Source organism: Ammodytes marinus, assembly GCF_949987685.1.
Source record: "Ammodytes marinus genome assembly, chromosome: 17".
NCBI classification, from domain to species: Eukaryota; Metazoa; Chordata; class Actinopteri; order Uranoscopiformes; family Ammodytidae; genus Ammodytes; species Ammodytes marinus.
In genome coordinates, this window is record NC_137221.1 from 2478457 (window position 1) to 2497718 (window position 19262).

The 19262-nt window shown below is 41.3% G+C and overlaps 1 protein-coding gene and 1 gene segment (V, D, J or C); one reads left to right on the top strand and one right to left on the bottom strand.

The window, feature by feature from the left end:
• The first annotated feature begins 3599 nt into the window (after positions 1-3599).
• On the top strand, positions 3600-4210 carry LOC307264066 (Ig kappa-b4 chain C region-like). The segment is given in 2 exons: positions 3600-3612; positions 3809-4210.
• Positions 4211-6952: 2742 nt separating this feature from the next.
• LOC307263830 (uncharacterized protein) lies at positions 6953-18548 on the bottom strand. The gene is made up of 3 exons (XM_080045104.1): positions 18425-18548; positions 14121-14285; positions 6953-8221 (listed from the first exon to the last, which is right to left on the bottom strand). Exons 1-3 carry the CDS (start codon positions 18501-18503, stop codon positions 7053-7055), a joined length of 1413 nt encoding a protein of 470 aa, XP_079901230.1. The 5' UTR covers positions 18504-18548; the 3' UTR covers positions 6953-7052.
• Positions 18549-19262: the final 714 nt, after the last annotated feature.

Here is a 19262-nt window from a genome sequence, read left to right on the forward strand (position 1 = left end):
AACCAAATGCAGAATATCTGTTTTTCTGAAATTTTAATACAACACAATACATTAAAGATTTAGGGATGTTCAGATATGAAACTTTTTATAAAGCTGCAGTTTCATATTTGATAAATGTTCAGTGCAATTATACTGTTAAATATGGCACCAGATATTCAATATTATGTTATTATAAGTTGCTTCAATACAGTCAATCTTGATAATTGAACAATTTTTAAGAGTATAAATGTTATTCTAACACTAACGTTTTTATCATCAAGTCTTTTAAAACATTAACACTGTTTGTTACAGTCATGTGGTCAGTTAAAGACTAAAAAAAGTAAACATTCTTCAAAATAAAGTAAGGTGCTTTAAAACCTACTTCAGTTTCAATGGCATTATTTGAACTGTAACTAAAGATGTTGCGTGATTTTTAGTGAAGGATGTGACCGTTATTATCCTATCTACATTGTCTGTATTATATTTATTGACCGGTTTTCATGATGACTTCATTAAAAAAAATTAAGACATATTAAAATAACCTGCGATTATTCCACATCATCCTGAGTTTCTGTTAATCTCCAAGCATGATCTGTCGAGGACAGCTCCAGTTGACTGACTCTGTGTGTTTGCATATGTGTCCTGCCTCTCTGCTCCCAGCCGTTAAGAGGCCAGTGTTGATCAGTGGCTGTCCAGGCCTTTCAGAGAACCACTGACACGCCGGCAGCACAATGATGATGTCTGTGATTCTCCTGCTGGCCACCCTGGGGCTCCTTGTTCAGGGTGAGACTCTCTTCTGAAAACTTTGCTTCAGGACTCAACCAGGTTCACCAGCACAATCATGGAGCAACACTGAAACAAGCAGCGTTTACCTTCTTCCATCTGCTCTCCATGTTAAAGAGATGATGCTCTTCTGCCTGGAGGCTGACCATCTTCCTCCAAGCTGGATGTGTCTCAGTAACCCTTCTCCTCTTTCTCATGTTTTACAGGTTCATCAGGACAAATCATCCTGACTCAGTCTCCTGAATCTCAGTCTGTTGTTCCAGGACAGACTGTCTCTATCAGATGTCAAACCAGTTCATCTGTTAGTAACAACCTCCAGTGGTATCTTCAGAAACCTGGACAAGCTCCTAAACTCATGATTTATCACGCTACAACCCGTCAGTCAGGAGTTCCAGATCGTTTTAGTGGAAGTGGATCATCATCTTACACTGACTACACTCTGAGCATCAGTGGAGTTCAGGCTGAAGATTCAGGAGTTTATTACTGTCAGCAGGGTACCAGCTTCCCGTTCACACAGTGATATAACGTCGTACAAAAACCTCCTCAGCTGGAGAGGAACTGATCTGACTCAACAGCTGCACTGAAACTAGAACAACAGAGGTTTGACTGAACAAAAAGTTAATAATATTTCACAAGAACTTCTTAACACTAAATATACAGTATTACATTTAACCCACAATGTTCATTTTATTTATTTAAAAATAATAAAAACTAACCTCTTTGATTATGCAGCACACTTTAAGTTATTTGATACATGTATGTCAATGAATGTGTTGTTACCAACACATGAAAACTAAAATTGTAAATATTATTTTATTATTTTAAACAATTTTGCTTTAAAACCTGAACATACTCATTGTGAAATAAGTTTAGAATCTTCAACTCAAAAAAACAAATTTAGTTAATGACTGAAATAATACTAATCATGTCTAAAATATACTATAGTAGTTTAGTCTGCTTTGTTCGTATTTCATGATTTAGACCAAATGGGATAAACACAATTTTTAAACCAATGAAATTTAATTTCAGTTGTTTTGTCATCTCAGTTTTTTTGTCTTTGTGGTTCTTTAGCAGCAACAGTTTGTAAATATAAATCCACATCTAGAAACTTCACATCAAACTCATTTAATTTGTCTTGATTATCTTTATCTTAAAAACTATTAATGAAAAAAGTGACAGTGATCTTTTTTATGTGGGATCGACTTGAAGCCACACATTGATCTGTGCACTTGTTGTCACTTTTATGTCGATTTTTCATTCTATTGATAGTTTATGTTTATATTTTTTTAATCTAAATGGATGGGATTGACTGTAAAATTGTCTTGCCCCTTTGGGATTGATAAAGTATTTAAAATCTTTATCAGGCCGTGAGTAAGTTCTTATGTTTGTTCGCCATGATGCCTGCGGATGAATGTTCATTAGGACGTCTTGTGTCGTCTTTCATTTTATGCTAAACGAAAAGTAATTAACAGAATACAATAAACGGGAAAATTGGAAGATCATTAAAAAAGAATTGTAGTTGTTTAATAGACATTTAAAAAGTTAGAATGCAAATAAAAACAGGAAGAGTTCATTTAGAGTTTGTTGTGACAGAGTCAGAGAGCCGTGTCTCTACAGTGAGAGGTTTTTGTACGGCGACTCAACCAGTTTGTATCACTGTGGTACACGTTCGGTGGAGGAACCAGACTGGATGTTGGAAGTAAGTTCAATCTTTGATGTTTTTTTATTAATTCACGACCAACTACTTCTTTCCTGAAAGTACATTTTCCTCTAAAAATTCAAACATGAGGATTTTACATCTGGACGAATAGTTTTTACAACAGTTTAGTCTAAAAACCAAGGTGTAGGTTTTTATTAGAAATTAAATCATGGAGGTAATTTTTACTATAATGTATTGCTGTAGATGAGAAGTGGTGTATTTAGATTTCTAGTTGAACGTTGAGGACTTGTTTGTTAGACAGAGAGTCAGAGAGCCGTGTCTCTACAGTGAGAGGTTTTTGTACGGCGACTCAACCAGTTTGTATCACTGTGGTTGACTTTTGGTGGAGGAACCAGACTGGATGTTGGAAGTAAGTTTCTGCTTCGAATACTAAATATAGTATCACCGGTTAAGGCTCAAATTAGTTTGTGTGAACATTTGTAGTGCATATCCATTTTAATGGGATGATTTAGATTAATTTAGAGGCTCAGTTTTAGTTCTCATTTCTTTAACCTTGAATTTGAGCTGCACTGAGCTTTTTTTAAACGTGTGCATTTAATCTGTTAAATGAGAACAGCATGAACTGAAGCGAACATTAAAAAACAACCCTCATACTTTTAAAATGTTTCCAAACTTCACATTCCATTTTGTCGCTGAGTAAAATTTATTTTTAATAGTTTGACTGAAGAAGAATCTTCAAAACAGTCTCAAATAGTCCTCAAAGCTCAATTTGAAATATTGTGGACAGTTCTCTGAAGTACATTGTGTTTAAATCTTGTCAGTTTTTTATGGCCGATAATGTATTTGAACTGTCTCATTAACTTTTAACCTTGGAGAGTTTTAAAAGTATATATGTTTAAATGTTCCAGGACTTTGACCAAACGAGTGAAAATATATTCAGACCACAACTTATTGTTTTCTTCAAACAGTAAACAATATAAAGTGTGACTGTTACATTTGTAGTGTAGTTTAAAGTATTCAGGTCAGATGAGGACTCTGTGTGTGCTGATGTGCATGAGAGGTTTCTTTAAGGGAAGTGAAACAATGTGTGAGTGAGTGACTGGTGGAGCAGAGAAACCATCTGACTGAAACTCCTTCAATGAGTAAGTCCACTCTCACACAGTAAAGGTGTTCCAAGATGCTGGTGTTTGGTGGACAGATGTGACTTAATTGGTCTTTTATTGTATTTTCGATCAAGTTAGGTGCCACATTCTGTACATTTTTAGGACATACTACATTATATTAGGGAATTTAACATTATCAGGTGCTACAAGGTGTCCAAGCTGCTGGTGTTTGATTGACAGCTGTGTGGTCCCTGTCCTCTAAGCTGATTGGTGTCTCCTCTAGGTGATGTCCGCCCCACCCTGACGGTGCTGCCCCCCTCCACAGAGGAGCTGCAGCAGGGGAAGGCCACGCTCATGTGCCTGGCCAACAAGGGCTTCCCCTCAGGCTGGAGTCTGGCCTGGAAGGTGGACGGCAGCAGCAGCTGGGAGCAGAGCAGGAGCCCCGGGCTGCTGGGGAAGGACGGCCTCTACAGCTGGAGCAGCACCCTGAGGCTCCCTGCAGACCAGTGGAGGAAGGTGGGCTCTGTGACCTGTGAGGCCACCCAGGGCTGCCAGGCTCCGCTCTCAGAGACACTGAGGAGAGACCAGTGTCCCCAGTCCTGAGCTGACTCACTGGGACTCTGCTGCTGCTTTGACTCTGGCACTGTCTCTGTCTGCTCTCAGAATCTCTCTGGCACATTTTCTTTTATCATGTATCATCATTAACGTCTTCTTGCTTTTATTGATTGTTTTAAAATCTGAAAACAATAAAGATTTAATCCTGTGTAAAATCTACATGACATCCATTCTTTGGTATTTATTATACAGTGATAATCGTCAGGTTAACGCACAAAGTCACAACAGTAACAAGTCCATTTGTTCCAATTACAATTTTTCTCAGTCGCTTTGGTGCTTTTCTCACACCACTATTAACATTTGCACAGCAGTTAGTGCATTTTTCAAAACAATTAATGCAAACTGCAAAACCTAGAGGATAACCTGCAAAAGTACATCACTTGCTCAAAGTGGATAGTCTATTCCTCAAAAGCAAGTATTCATGTCAATGAAACTGCCAGTGTCATCAAAATGAGAAGTCTTGACACCATCGTTTATGAACAAGATAGTCAAATGGCTTTGTCATGTTTTCATTATGAAAGTTTATTCTCTCAGTGTTTTCCAATGCAAAAAAAGGTCGGAACTCGGTGACACTACCTGAAAATGCTCAAGACAGCACTATACACTACTTGTACAGCCATTTGAAAACTACAGTAAAGTTACACATTGCTGTAGTTAGGGGAGTAAGTGAGTACAAGACACTGAATACGTATGTTTCACATTTTTACTGTATATGCTCTTTGCAATTCTACAGCATTGTGCAAAAGAAAAATACACTTCAGTCACTTATTTAGATCAAAAATACAATCATACAATTCATTTTGACTGACATGACATAAGCAAATGACAATGTTATAAAACAGCAGAGAATTGTATGAAAGAAACTGATACATGTCCAAAAGCATTTGCAATTTGTTCAGAGGAAGGAGAAATTGCTACTATGATGTGCACAAATGACTAAATGTTGCGGAGGTTGAACTAATAGTTAAGAGAATTTTCATTCTGGTCTGAGAAAAGCACCAAAGCCACTGAGAAAAACTGTAAATAACTTTAAAGATGACAATAACAAAATAAGTTTGCCTTTTTGGAAAACAAAACAAAAATGCAATTAAATATGTTAGTACTTTTTCAAATCATCAATCATTTATTTCAGTGTAGGACCATTTGAATCATACACATTGTTAATCAGGCTCTGAACATCAGATTTGTTTACGACTGATCCTTTAAAACGCTGCTCTAAACTAAGCGCGGGCAGGTCCAGGCTCATTTCTGTGAACGGCATTACAAAAGCACACTCAGTTATCCATGTATGAAGGAGTTCCTGATAATGAACCAATTGGTCTGAACTGCTGGTTTGATGTAAAGGTGCTGCCCTCTTGTGGTAAACCTCAGTAACTACTGCTGTGTAAATGTACTGATTCGTTACTCTTACTGTATATTGCCCTGTGTTCCAATCCCGATACTACCATACTTTTTAGTATCACAGAAAAAGATTAAGGATGTCCCAATACATGCTTATTAAATGCAGTATGCCAAAACTACCCAGATGCCCGAACACTTCCAATTACCCTTTGTAGTATGCAAACCAGCATGCTTTAATATGTAGTGCAGTACAAAGAAAAAGTATGTGATTAGGAACGCATGGTTGGTTTCTTCTGATTGCTTAGGACCTATCTCTGAAACTTTTGACTGTTTTTGTGAAACTCTAATCACCTCAAAACCTGACACCATAACAACCAAACATCATATTTAAATGCAAGAGTAAACTATTACAAAACGATTCAAAGTCTGTGAAAAAATGTGTTTCTTGTTATTTTCTTTTTTCTGTGTGCATAGCAGTTTCAAATAAAGTTGTCGTAGAAATAGGAAATACACATACACACAAGTGACAAATAAAGTGATGATACGCATTAAAATTAAATAAAGATTAGATAAGATTTTGAAAAAGACTCCTTGCTGAGCCTTGGCGGAAGAATTCGTTTTTGTAGTCACTTGGAAATGTGTTGTTGTTGAAGAATGATTATAACAGCCACCAACTCTCTCAGATAACATACGGATTATGTTTATTGTAGAAAAAGAGGTTTGAAAATTCAGTCATTTCATTTATAAAGCACATTTTAGAAAAGCAAGATGTATACACAGTAGCCTGGCACCGCCCGCCAACTACTTCCGCTCAATTTTCATTTCCCTTCAGTAGTCAGTCTGGGTGTGCGGTATATTCTTAGGTTTTCTCCGGACAGATTTCTGCCGGTCCAATCAGCGAACAGAAGGAGTGGCTCAGAAGCCGGCGCATGACATGGTTGGTTGGCAGATCTAGAGTGGCACTGGGCAGATCCAATAGTTTTAAACTTCAACAGACACAAGACACTTCAAGTGAGTTAACATTTGTCAATTGAGTGATTCCAGACCTTCTGTACAAATGAAATGAAGTACGATGGTCTGGTAGAACCAGGCTATATACACAGTGCCGTATAGATGGCATGCAACATTTTGATCAATTAAAGGTTCCAATCAATCAATACATGTAATTCCAAAAAAGGCACAGTTCAAAGAAAAGAGTTATATAAGATAGGCAAATAAAAACACAACATAATCAAGTGGCTTCATCTTTGCTGAAAAGATCAAGCAGCTCCTATTTTGGAGATTTCTTCACGGTTGAGTCTTTCCCTCACTATTCAGGCAGTTTTCAGTTTAGTTTAATAACCCCTGCAACTCTCAAACCTCATTCTTTCTGACTTTTATTACCCCTAGACGGCAGCTGTCCTATTGCCCCCGACATTCAGCCAATTAGTACTCCTCGTATAGCACACTTGCTTTGCTGCATTCTTCTATACACGTTCCTAAGCTACAAATTCACGTAGAACAGAATATATAATGAACATGTAAATTGCTTTATTACTTTTAAACCACTGAAAAATAATATCACTGCAGATTCATTCATTTTTGTTTGTCTCACCAACACACTTGTGTACTTTGACGTGATTGCGCTGAGTGAATCTCCTGCCACAAACTAGGCAGCTGAATGGTTTCTCGTCACTGTGGACGAGCAAGTGGTTCTTCAGATATCTTTCTACCGCAAATGTTTTGCCACAAACTGAGCAGCTGAATGGTTTCTCCCCATTGTGGACAACCAAGTGTTTTTTCAGATATCCATCTAGTGCAAAACTCTTACCACAGACTGAGCAACTGAAGGGTTTATCCCCACTGTGGATAGCCAGGTGACGTTTCAGCTGTATGTTTTGTGCAAACTTTCTACCACAAAGTGAACAAATGAGTTCCTTCTCCAAAGTGTGGACTACCAAGTGTTTTTTCAGATATCCATGGTCGGAAAAACTTTTACCGCAAGTTGAACAACTGAATGGTCTCTCTCCTGTGTGGACAGTCAAGTGACGTTTAAGAGATTCGTGTACTGAAAACTTTTTACCACAAACTGAACAAATGTATGGTTTCTTCCCTGTGTGAACGGCCAAATGTCGAATTAGATTTCCATGTGTTGCAAATCTCACACCGCATACTGAACACATTAATGGTTTCTCCCCTGTGTGACTTCTCATGTGCCTCTCAAGCTCTCCTTTCCGTACAAACTTTTTTAGACAAACTGAGCAACTGAAACATTTTCCATCTGTATGCACCTTCATATGCTTCGTTAAGGAGTCTTTGATTTTGTAGCCTTTTCCACAAACAGAGCAACTAAATGGTGTCTTTCCTGTTTGGGTTTCATCATGTTTCTGCATTTGTCCCTCGTGGCCAGAACTTGTAGCACATTCAGATGAGCTCACTGATATTTTCCCAGTATTATATTTCATGTCATTTAGAGATTCTTCATCGTTTGGCAGAGGGTTTGAACATGACTGAGGTTCACTGGTCTCCTCCCAGTCAATGCTGTCATCAGTCTCAGATTCAGAGAGAAACCAACTCTTTGAATCCGAATTATCAGCCTCCTCCAGCCCTTGAAGCTGCTCTCCCTCCTGACTGGTCCAGAGTTCCTCCTGTTCCTCTTTAATGTGTGGGGGCTTTGGTGGGTCCTCCTGGTCCAGACTGGGGCTCCACTCCTGCTGCTCAGGGGGAACCTCTTCTTTAACCACCACAAGCTGCCGGACATCTGTGGAGAAGAATGACACATGTGTTTAAAAGTTACAAGTTCCCCAAAGATAAACAGCTTAATAGTTTTAAACAAATCTTCAACATTTAGCATACAGCTGCACAGACAAGCACAGACAAACAAATATGCTTCATTACTTTGTAAAAGGAAAAACTTGGATTACTCCTTTAGTCCATAACATGTGTGTTTGTGTATGAATCTTTCTGATGCATTAATGTCAGTGAATATCTCCTCACTGTCCACAACCAGATTTGTTTTCCAGCCCACACACAGTACAGATCCGTAGCAGATGGTGAGGAGCTATTCACAGATTTTGACAAAGCTTGTTTTGACAACAAGGTACTTCAGAATTGCTGCCTCCGCCTTTGAGTGGACAGCCATGTGTCAAGGTTCCCTTCCATCTAATGTTTTATCACAAACTGAGCACCAGCTGGTTTTTAATCAGGAATACATCTCATACCATTTTTCAGAAAGGTTAAATGAGCGAACCTCAGTTTGAAGAGGAACAATGCAGATTCCATCCTGGCTGTTGAAAAACGGACCTGCTCATCACTCTTGCAGAGATTCTGGAGGGGGATTGGAAGTATGCTCGTCAGGTTTACATGTGTTTTGTGGATCTGGACCTCCCATGGAAACACTGTGCGGGGCGCTGCGAGAGTATGGGGTGAGGGGTCCCTTCTAAGGGCCATCCAATCTCTGTAAGCTCAAATGGAGAGCTATGTCCGAGTTTTCGGCAGTATGTCGGGCTTGCTTTGGTGGGGGTTGGCCTCTGCCAGTACCTACCCTCTTCTAAAGGCATGAAGGCATGACCTAAGGAACGTCTCCCTAAGAGAAAGGGTGAGAAGCTCAGTCATCCTGAGAGACTCTACAGAGTAGAGCTGATGCTCATTTGCTTGGGGAGGAGCTAGTTGAGATGGTTCAGGCAGCTGGTAATGATGTTCCCTGGGCGCCTGGTTAATGTGGCTCTAGAAAGGAAAGTTTGGGTTCCAACGTAAGTTGTTGAAAATGAGTGAGTCAGTGAGTTGTTAAACCTGACTGGAGTTCTGTGATCTCTTGACTATCTTTAGTCTCAGGCTGTGAATGTGTATCTGGATGTGAGTTCCTGACTAGTGCTGGTCCTCCACAGTCCTCTCCTCTGTCTCTCTTCTACTCAGTTGGTTTTGATGAAGCTTTGGGGACCAAAGCACATTTGTGTCTGTGGAGTTGTTTCTCCAAAGTGAAACTTTGGTCACAAACGCTGCAGCTGAATTTTTTCTCACCTGTGTGGATGACCATGTGCCCTTCGATATCTGCCTTCCGTATAAATTGTTTGCCACAAACTGAGCAGCTAAAAGGTTTCCCTGTGTGCATAGCCATGTGTACTGTCATATGTTCCTTCTGTCTAAATGTTTTACCACAGACTGAGCAGCTGAATCTTTTTTCCCCTGTGTGGATGGCCATATGTCGTGTCAAATTGGCCTTCCTTGTAAATTCTTTACCACAAACAGAGCAGATTAATGGATTTTCATCAGCATTAACATTTTTAGAGACTTCATTATTTTTGAGAAAGATCAAATCTGACTGAGGTTTTCTGGTCTCCTTAGAATAATCATCACTGTGTTCAGTTTCAGTCGAGTCTCCATTCTTGTCTTCAGTTTCAAGATGTAACAGATGTTCGTTGGACTCCTTACAAAAAGCACTGTCTCTAGTCTCAGAATGTGTATTTGTATCTGTGTTCTTGGCTGGTTCTGGTCCTCCACAGTCCTCTCCATCAGCTCCTGTTTCCATCTGTTCAGTTGAGCTGCTGGCTCCAGGCTCTGCCTCTCTGTTCTGCTCAGTTTGGTGTTGAAGAAGTTTTGAGGACTGAAGGCCGTCACATTTGTGTCTTTGGAGATGTTTCTCCAAGGAGAATCTTTGGTCACAAACGCTGCAGCTGAACGGTGTTTCACCTGTGTGGGCGGCCATGTGACGCGTCAAACTTCCCTTCAGTGTAAACCTTTTACCACAAACATTGCAGCTGTATGGTCTCTCCCCTGTGTGGATGACTATGTGTCGTGTCAAATGTCCCTTCTCTGGAAATTTTTTACCACAAACTTCGCAGCTGAATCGGTGCTCCCCAGTGTGTATAGCCATGTGTTGTGTCAACTTTCCCTTCCGTGTAAATCGTTTACCACAAAATGAGCAGCTGAATGGTTGCTCCCCTGTGTGGATGGCCATGTGTCCTTTAAAAGTTTCCTTCAGTGTAAATTCTTTCCCACAAAATGGGCAACTGAATGGTTTCTCCACATTGTGGATGACCATGTGTCTTGTCAAACTTCCCTTCTGTGTAAATATTTTACCACAAACTGAGCAGCTGAATGGTCTCTCCCCTGTGTGGACAGTCATGTGTTGTGTCAACTTTCCCTTACGTGAAAATATTTTACCACAAACTGAGCAGCTGAATGATTTCTCTTCAGAGTTACATATGGTTTCATCATTTCTCAGACAGTTAAAACTTGACTGAAGTTCTCTGGACTCTCCACTGTCTTCAGTCCCAAGTTGTGAATATGGATCTGGATGTGAGTTCTTGGCTGGTTCTGGTCCTCCACAGTCCTCTCCATCAGCTCCTGTTTCCATCTGTTCAGTTTGTCTTTGATGAAGCTGTGAGGACTGAGATTTCTCTTCATCATCTTCACTCTTCACAGGGTCAGGAGTGAATAGGAGCTTGGTGATATCAGCCTCCTCCAGCCCATGAAGCTGCTCTCCCTCCTGACTGGTCCAGAGTTCCTCCTGTTCCTCTTTAATGTGTGGGGCCTCTGGTGGGTCCTCCTGGTCCAGAGTGGGGCTCCACTCCTGCTGCTCAGGGGGAACCTCTTCTTTAACCACCAACTGCTGGATGTCTGCAGGAAACATTACAGAGAAATGTTATCCTTATTTCAATTCTATGGATCACTGACCATGAAAACAAGCAAACACAGGAACATATTCCCAATGTCCTCTCAGCTGTATCAGATCTCTTTACAATGTGTTTAAGTAGCTGCCGTAATCAGATGTTATTGTTTCTGTGTGTATAAATAGTCAGCTGTTCTATTGTTTTAGCCACTGGTCCCTTTTAAACTCCCTGTATAGAGTTACCAAACAGACTGCTGAATCCCTAGAGACGCAAATCATAAAAACCCAACACACCAGCAGGTACAAGGACATCAGAAGGACATACACACATGACAAAACAACAAGGGAACACTGTTCGACTTGCTCCCTTCAACACAAAGCAGCAGGGACTAGACCGATAGAACAAGATCTTTGCATACCAGCTCAGCTCACCACAACGGTGCAGTTAAGCGAATGCAATATCGCTCCTGCTACTCTGATTCTCCGGCCAACCTCCTGCTCCATTGTCCCCTCACTCGCAAACAAGACCCAGATGTATTAGAACTCCTCCACTTGGGGTCAGGACTCATTCTAGACCCTGAGTAGGAAGTCCATCAGTTTCCTGCCCAGAACCACTCGGCTGTGAACAGATCCAGTGATTGCTAGACCATCAAGACCACATCACCTGCAAAAAGCAGTGACAAGCTCTTCAGCCCACCAAAATGCAAGAAAGAAGAAGCTTTTAAAGGGGGACCGAGTCATACGCCTTGTCCAGATCCATAAAAGAAATGTAGAGCAGATGGGCATACTCCGACATCCTCTCCAGGATCCTTGCGAGATTCAAGAACTGGTCCTTTTTTCCACAGCCAGGATGGAATCTGCATTGTTCCTTTTCAATCTGAGGTTGGACTATCAGCCGAATCCTCCTTTCCATCACCTTGTAGTAGACTTTACCAGGTATGCTTGGTGTGATGCCCCTTGTGACAGCCTGCTGTATGTGTGTCTTTCCCCTGCCTGTCTGAAAGATCAGAAGAAGCTCTGTTTGTGAGGATTCCAAGGAGGTCCAAATAGTTTTTAGGTAGGTATACAAAGGAGCAGCTATGACAAAATGTACAGACAATTTCGGACAGAGGTTAAAGAACAGTGTTAAATGTATGTTAAAACGGTTGTTGTGGATTTGACATTTGACAGACAAAAACAGTCAAATATCACCCAGAGATAGAGAAGCATAACGCTGTATAAAAGTTGCACTGTAAGACTAAACAGGCAAAGCTCTGGCAGAGGTGTAGTCTACATCAGACTAGACTAGATTAAGAGTGAGAAAATTACAGCTGATGGGTCAGTGGAGCTGGGGGGTTCAACGGTCTTCTTGGTGCCAGCAGAAGAATCTATTGATATTTTGGTTTATCGAGAAGGATTCAGAGACTTTCTTCTCTCTTTTGTGAGCAGTTGGTGGACACAAAGAAATGGGAAGGGAATGATGCAGTGTGTGTTAAATGGTTGAGCACAACAGGTCAATTCTGCATTCCCTTATGCAGACAGCCAAAAATATTCTGTGGTGAAGTCTGCTGTTATAAGAGCGTATGAGATTGAAATAGATATTAGAACGAAAGAGCGGCAATTTGCCGGCTCTGCTTGGTTAGGTGTTATTTACACAGAACCAAGCAACGCCGGCATGTTGGCGCATCAGTAGCCCCTTTTACACAGCGTTCCGGAATGAAAGAGGTGCTTGAAAGCAGCGTCAGGTGTGACGTAAACATTTAGCGCCGCGCCGGTCAGCTGCTTTACAACAACAACACTGGCCGGTGAATTGTGAGTAGAAGTGCTGGAGCTTGCACTAAGAGGGCCGTATTTTACTGTCCCCGTGATATGCCGGTTGATCTCGCTACGCGCTGAATCCAACATCTCTGGGACAGTTAACCAAACTGACAAAATCACTCTGCTCACTGCGTCATCTGTGAGTGTGTGTGTGTGTGTGTGTGTGGGTGGGTGTCTGTGTGACAGGTTGGCTGTGAGCGAGTCTCTTTGAGAGCAGTGCTCTGCCATTCAGACATACACATACACACAGTGTGTGAAGTCACGTTACTGTAGACAGAAATATAGTGTGGATATATACGCTCAGACTTAGGATAATAATAGCGACAGCGATCCGGTCGCAGCCTAGCTTAGCCTAGCCTAGCTTTCCCATTGTACAACTTCTCCTGGGCAGAAATAGACTCATACACTCTGCAAAATGAAGCGTGGGGGTTTGCATTGAGCAGCGGACCTTATGATCAGCTAGATTATATGCCGTTCCTTTAAGTGTAAGTGTGAGTGTGAGCGTGTGTATGTATGTGTGTGTGTGTGTGTGTGTGTGTGTGTGTGTGTGTGTGTGTGTGTGTGTGTGTGTGTGTGTGTGTGTGTATGGCTTTCAACTTGCTGTACCCTATAATTGGCACAAACTCTCTGGTCCCCCTTTTTGAACAGAAGAACCACCACCCCGGTCTGCCACTCATTAAGCACTGACCCAGACTTCACGCAATGTTGAAGAGATGTGTCATCCCAACCAGCCCCCTCTCAAATCCAGAGCTTCAGCATTTCCATTCGGCTCTCATCAACCCCCCGGGGCTTTGCCACTGTGGAGTTGTTTGACTACCTCAGTGACTTCCACCAGGGAAATTGACGATGATCCCCGTCAGCCTCTAAGTCGGATTCAGGAGTTCCTCAAAGTGTTCCTTCCACCGCCTCATTACCTTCTCAGTTGAGGTCAACAGCGTCTCATCCTTACTGTTCACAGCCTGGATGGGTCACCGTTTCCCCCTCCTAAGGTGCCAGTCGGTTTCCCAGAAACACTTTGGTGTTGTCAGAAAGTCTCTGGAGACCTCTGGGGTAACATATCTCGGAAAGACTCCTCCTTAACACTTGCCTGAGACCAGTTGCCAGAAAACACAGCCCTCCGGTTCATAGGGACACACATACCCCTCCATCATGGTGAAGTGATGGTTTGTGGGTTAAAAAAAAAATAAGAAATACATTTCATATTACTAATACAGACTTCATTCATTTTCAGGTAGTTCAAACTGACACTGACCTTTGCTGGTTTCAGTCCAATCATCGTCACTGTCTTCAAGCTTGACTTCAATCTCAGCTTGTAAATGTGGATCTTGCTGTGAGTTCCTGGTTGGTTCTGGTGGACGACTGGAGCTCCACTCCTGCTGCCCTTCCCCACCAACAATCACTCTGCGGATGTCTGAAGCTAAAATTGAAACAGAAAAACAGCTGATTAGTGGAGTTTTCTCCTGTTTTGATCATTTGAACATGAATGGAGATGAACAGAGCTGTAGACCGTTTCCTTTTGGCCACCTCAAGGGATGGGTATGAAGAACCATCACAAAATGTGTATTGGTTCTTTACTGGTATGTTCATATCGATAAGCTCCTTGACAAACATTGCTGCTGTATTGATTTTTTATAAAAGATACATGTTTAAATTCGTAAGGCAAGACATGACAGGTATAGACAATGGTCGGTTTTGAGAATTTTGTCTATTTTGCTTCCACAACATGTCTTTTTGCTTACTAGTATTTTTAGGTGTTTATTTTACTTAACCTTGTCTGTTCGTGACTGGATATTTCTCCTGTATATATTTGATTTGATTTTGTTTGTTTGCTCTACTAGTGAGTGAAGGAATTGAGTTAAAGAACCACAAGGCTTGTTTTGTATTAACTAGTGCAGTGCCCTTAGGAAGCAGGTATTAGCTTATACTTGTTTAAATGTAACCTGTCTATGAAAGTGGGACACAGAAACAGATGTAACCTACACATAGGCAGGCAGTGTCACATCACTCGTCAATGTCATTTTTGGTCTTTCTGTAATAGTGTTTACGCCATCTATAATCCTCTATTCTTTATAGGCATATCAGGTTAACATTTGTTTTTGATTGTTAATTGCAGCTTGACGGCAGCAGCATTGATGCATCCAAACTGTAGGGCCTTTTAGCATCTTACATAGTATTTCACAGACATAGTAAATTGTGAAAGACATGGATGTACATTGAGACACAGACACACAAACACAGTGATTTTGAAATAAGGAAACACAGATAACTCAGTCCAAATAGTTCTTGTTAGGTTCATTTCCGTGGGCTGAAATATGAACTTCCAGAGAACTATGTTAGAAGGTTTGTTGTCAGAGCGTTGACTACTGTGTCAGCACCTCTGTAAAAACAGCATTGCTCAGAAAGTGAGGCTTTTGCTTTGTTTCTTCGTCTAGAGCAAGTATGTGAAGTCTGCTTGATCTGCAAACTCTGCTGGCGGCATGGCTGAAGAAATGTTTGTGCAAAGAACGCCAACGAGCTGCAATGACTGAGACTGTGACTTATTTACAGTCATTGCAAATCAGGGTCTCACTGGCAGAGTGGACTTTTAGTTATTGAAATACATACTTTTTTTAACCTTTATTTATACAGGTAAATCCCATTGAGACCGGAGACTCTTTTTCAAGGGAGACCTGTTCCCATTTGCACGTTACCATTCACACACACATTCATACACCAATAGCAGGCTAATTATTGACACTCACAAAAGGCAGGGTGGGTTAAGTGTCTTTGCCCAAGGACACAACAAACATGACAAAAGTGAATCGAACTGCCAACCCTTCTATCACTGGCCGACCCACTCTACCACCTGAGCCACAGTCGCCTCGTGATTAAGTCTGTTTTCTGTTTGAGTGATTTGATCTTGAAGTTGTTCGGTGTTATGTTCAATCTGGTGCTGGGAGTCTGATTGTGGTCCTGAAGTGGATCAGGCTCAGGGAGTCCAACGTTTCCCCTCAGAGTAAAGCCATGTCTTTCAATGTGGTCGAGTAGCACCTGATAGAATGTGTTTTCATCTGGCCCTGTGCATGAAATCTTCACTAAGAACACGCTTGTGCCTTTCCCAGAACTGTAAGTGCTCACCTCGAGGTACAAACATGAGCATGTTGGCAAACACTTCACACAGTGCTGGGCCAACGTTCACACATGCCGCCTCCTCCATAACAGAATCTACTTCCTCGTTATTGTCAACGATGCCATGTGGAACGCAGGCAGCCAGATATGTGTCCATGACCACATCTACAACTTTTCTGAAGAGAGTTGGTCCTGGGACGCGGTACAAAAGGATGCGGAGATAGACATTGTGAGCCTGTAGGACACTCAAACAGTGTGGTGTCACTTAGCGTGTGTGTGTGTGTGTGTGAACTCACCATAAAGCTCCTCTCGGGAAAAGTCAATTATGCAGCTCTTTCTGCGCGCCTGTTCAAGTCGTGCATAGTGCGTTTCCTGGTGGCACAGGGCAGCCCTCGCCTGACGTTCCTCTTGCTGCTGAGGCGTGTCCTCCATTCTCTGACGGTTGTGTTGATCACAGTCATGCATGTTGCGTGCTGCTTGCTCTTTAGGTTTCTTACTGTCACGGAGCCTTGCTTGACGCGCTGCATTGATAGCCAGGCGACTACTTCGCTGTTCAGCTGTCTCAGCTACGCGGAGCCTTGCCTTGCGTGCGTTGTCCCTGGCCAGGCGGGAATCTCGCACTTCAGGGCACTCAGCATCACGTATACGGCGCATTGCCTCACGTTTCTGCTCTTTCTTTGCACGATAATTTTTCGGCATTTTATCACCGCAGGTAGTAGGCCAATATCACTTGCACTGAAAAAATAATAAAGAATATGATTCAGTTTGGTGTTAGCATTTGAAATTAAGATAATGTTGAACAAAGAAAGATTTGGCTAAGAGTTAATACATTGGGCTGCTATCATTGATGGCTAACTTCACACTGTAGAAGGTTATCATCAGTCACTATCTGACTTGGTATAAGTTGGCAACATTCCTTAGTGTATTTTGGAAAGATAACCACAAACTTATTTCATGTCTTTCGTAAAGGAAAATCAAACACAAAATGAGTTATTGAATTCGGGGTTGAAGCCTGAAGAAGAATAGAGCAGGGATACACACATTACTGGTGGTGAGTGGGTATGTATGTGTGTGTGTGTGTGTGGTGAGTGTGTCTCTGTTTAATTGTCAAACCAGACTGCAGGAGTTACCTATACAATCTGACAGTATGGTACCCTGCATACTGCCATCCATACTGCATAATGCACTCAAACTTACAATCAGTTGCCTATATAGTAAATGGCTGCACTGTGTATGAAAAGACTCGCCATGACCACATTGCCAACCCCATTACCATTATTGTTAAGTATTTTCAAAACATTTGCCTATGTACAAACATTAATGTGTTATGCCTGGTTGGTTCAACTGCTCTGTTGATGTGTCTAATAACGTCACTAACACCCCTGATTATGTTGAAATAATATTGTGATTATGTTGATTATAGTGAAAAAGCCTTTTTACAGATGAGATTACTGAGACCTGGACCGCGGTTCTATCGCCCCCCCCCCCCCCCCCCCCCCCCCTGTGAGGAGAGTTAACTTTCCAGTCAAATCAATGACGCTAAAGAGCATCAGTGGACCTCTGTCATATAAATGACCCGACAACCCCATGGACTTATTATGAGACAATGCCGGAGATTCTTTATTTAATAACGATAGCGTTAGGAGGGTTAAGGGCTGGTCACCTATAGGCTGCTACTGTAGCCCTGGATGTGTGAGTCGCAAACGGTTGTCAATGAGGCTATATTCTAAAGGACAAACAGTCTAAGTTATATGGAGTAATGTCACATAATTAAAAGCAGATTGGAAAAGAGTCGCGTTTGTTACAGAAAATGGACTTTAAATATGTAATGAGGTGTTGGTGATGTCTGTGGAAAGGTTTTTAAGTAGGCTTATGTTTTGTTTGGGTAGTTAGAGCAGACAATCAAATCAGAAGGAGGCCGGTTTTACTCGGGTAGGCCTATTTCATGTCCGTCCTCACTGTGGCCTTCAGCAGGCTATGCGCACAACAGCATGATATGTATATGATAACTTCTCCCTATTTGTTCCAAAAAAATATCTAAATCAAAGATGCACAACCTCGTGCGTGCGCAAGCCACATCCGGGCGCTCAGACCGATCTAACTAAGTCAGAGAGATATGCGAGCCACAGACAGACACAGACACAGACAGACAGACAGACAGACAGACAGACAGACAGACAGAGACACACACACACACACACACACACACACACACACACACACACACACACACACAGACGTGCCTTGCTTTATAGATAGATTATGCTCCCTTATCTTTTTACCAGGGGATTTTAACCCAGCTGGGCGACATAGCCTAGCCTACTATATCCCTCACATTAACCTCCGATAAGTGGAGGGGGAGAAGTATTAGGACTCAAATAAAGTACACAAACCCGGAGATTAACACACAAACACACAGTAGTATCATAACATGAAACGCAAACTAACCTGAGATCAGATCCTTGCGAGAAGTATTGAGCTGCGCGCGCCGTCTTGAATCCTCTTTCAGCTCCTGAAATCTGGACATTTTCCACAGGTCGACGAGTCAAATGAAACTAAACACCAAGACGTTGTATTTTTCTAGCTGATTAATCAGTATGTGTAACAAGAACCATGTGGTATTCATGCTCAGCTAGTAGCTACATCCAGCAATTTCAGTTTACGAGCTGGTCACAGGACCCGGTAACAGACAGACAACGTCCACTACACTCCGACCTTCACAATAAAACTGTAGCGTAGTAAGTATTTTATTGGCACGTACTAACCAAAAGTTTAAAAAGCCTACAGACTGATAATTGTTTTTTAAAATGATCAAAGTTGTCTAATTTTAAATTGTGCAGACACAAGTTGTTACTGTTAATAATAGTAACTTTTAATTAACTACTTAATTGTTTTGATTATTATTTGAAATTAAATTATCAGACTCTTTCAATGCTCATAGATGGAAATGTTCAGCAGTAAAGTAACTACATATGTTCTAGACAGTAGCTAAGGGTCTAAGGTGAGAGGGTGTCATACTGTATGGAATGTAAAGCCCACTGAGGCAAATGTCTATTTGTGATATTATGCTCTATACAAATAAAACTTATTTAATCTGATTTGATTAGTGTGGTATCACAACAGCTCTGGCAAAAATATCAAAAGCGCAATTCTTCTTTGTGGAAAAAAAATGTATGGCCAGGGCTGAATAATAAGGAATTAAAAAGATGTAGGCTATATAATACACAATTACATGAAATTATATCATATACATCTAATCTTTTCAATTTGCATCACTGCATTTTTT

Bases quoted from the DNA above. Each gene is read 5' to 3' on its own strand.
- LOC307263830 (XM_080045104.1), bottom strand. From the start codon at position 18,503: ATGTCCAGATTTCAGGAGCTGAAAGAGGATTCAAGACGGCGCGCGCAG. The intron at 14,286-18,424 runs GTTAGTTTGCGT...TTTCAATTTTAG, and splicing joins TCGCAAGGATCTGATCTCAG to CTTCAGACATCCGCAGAGTG. The intron at 8,222-14,120 runs GTCAGTGTCAGT...TCTTCTCCACAG, and splicing joins TTGGACTGAAACCAGCAAAG to ATGTCCGGCAGCTTGTGGTG.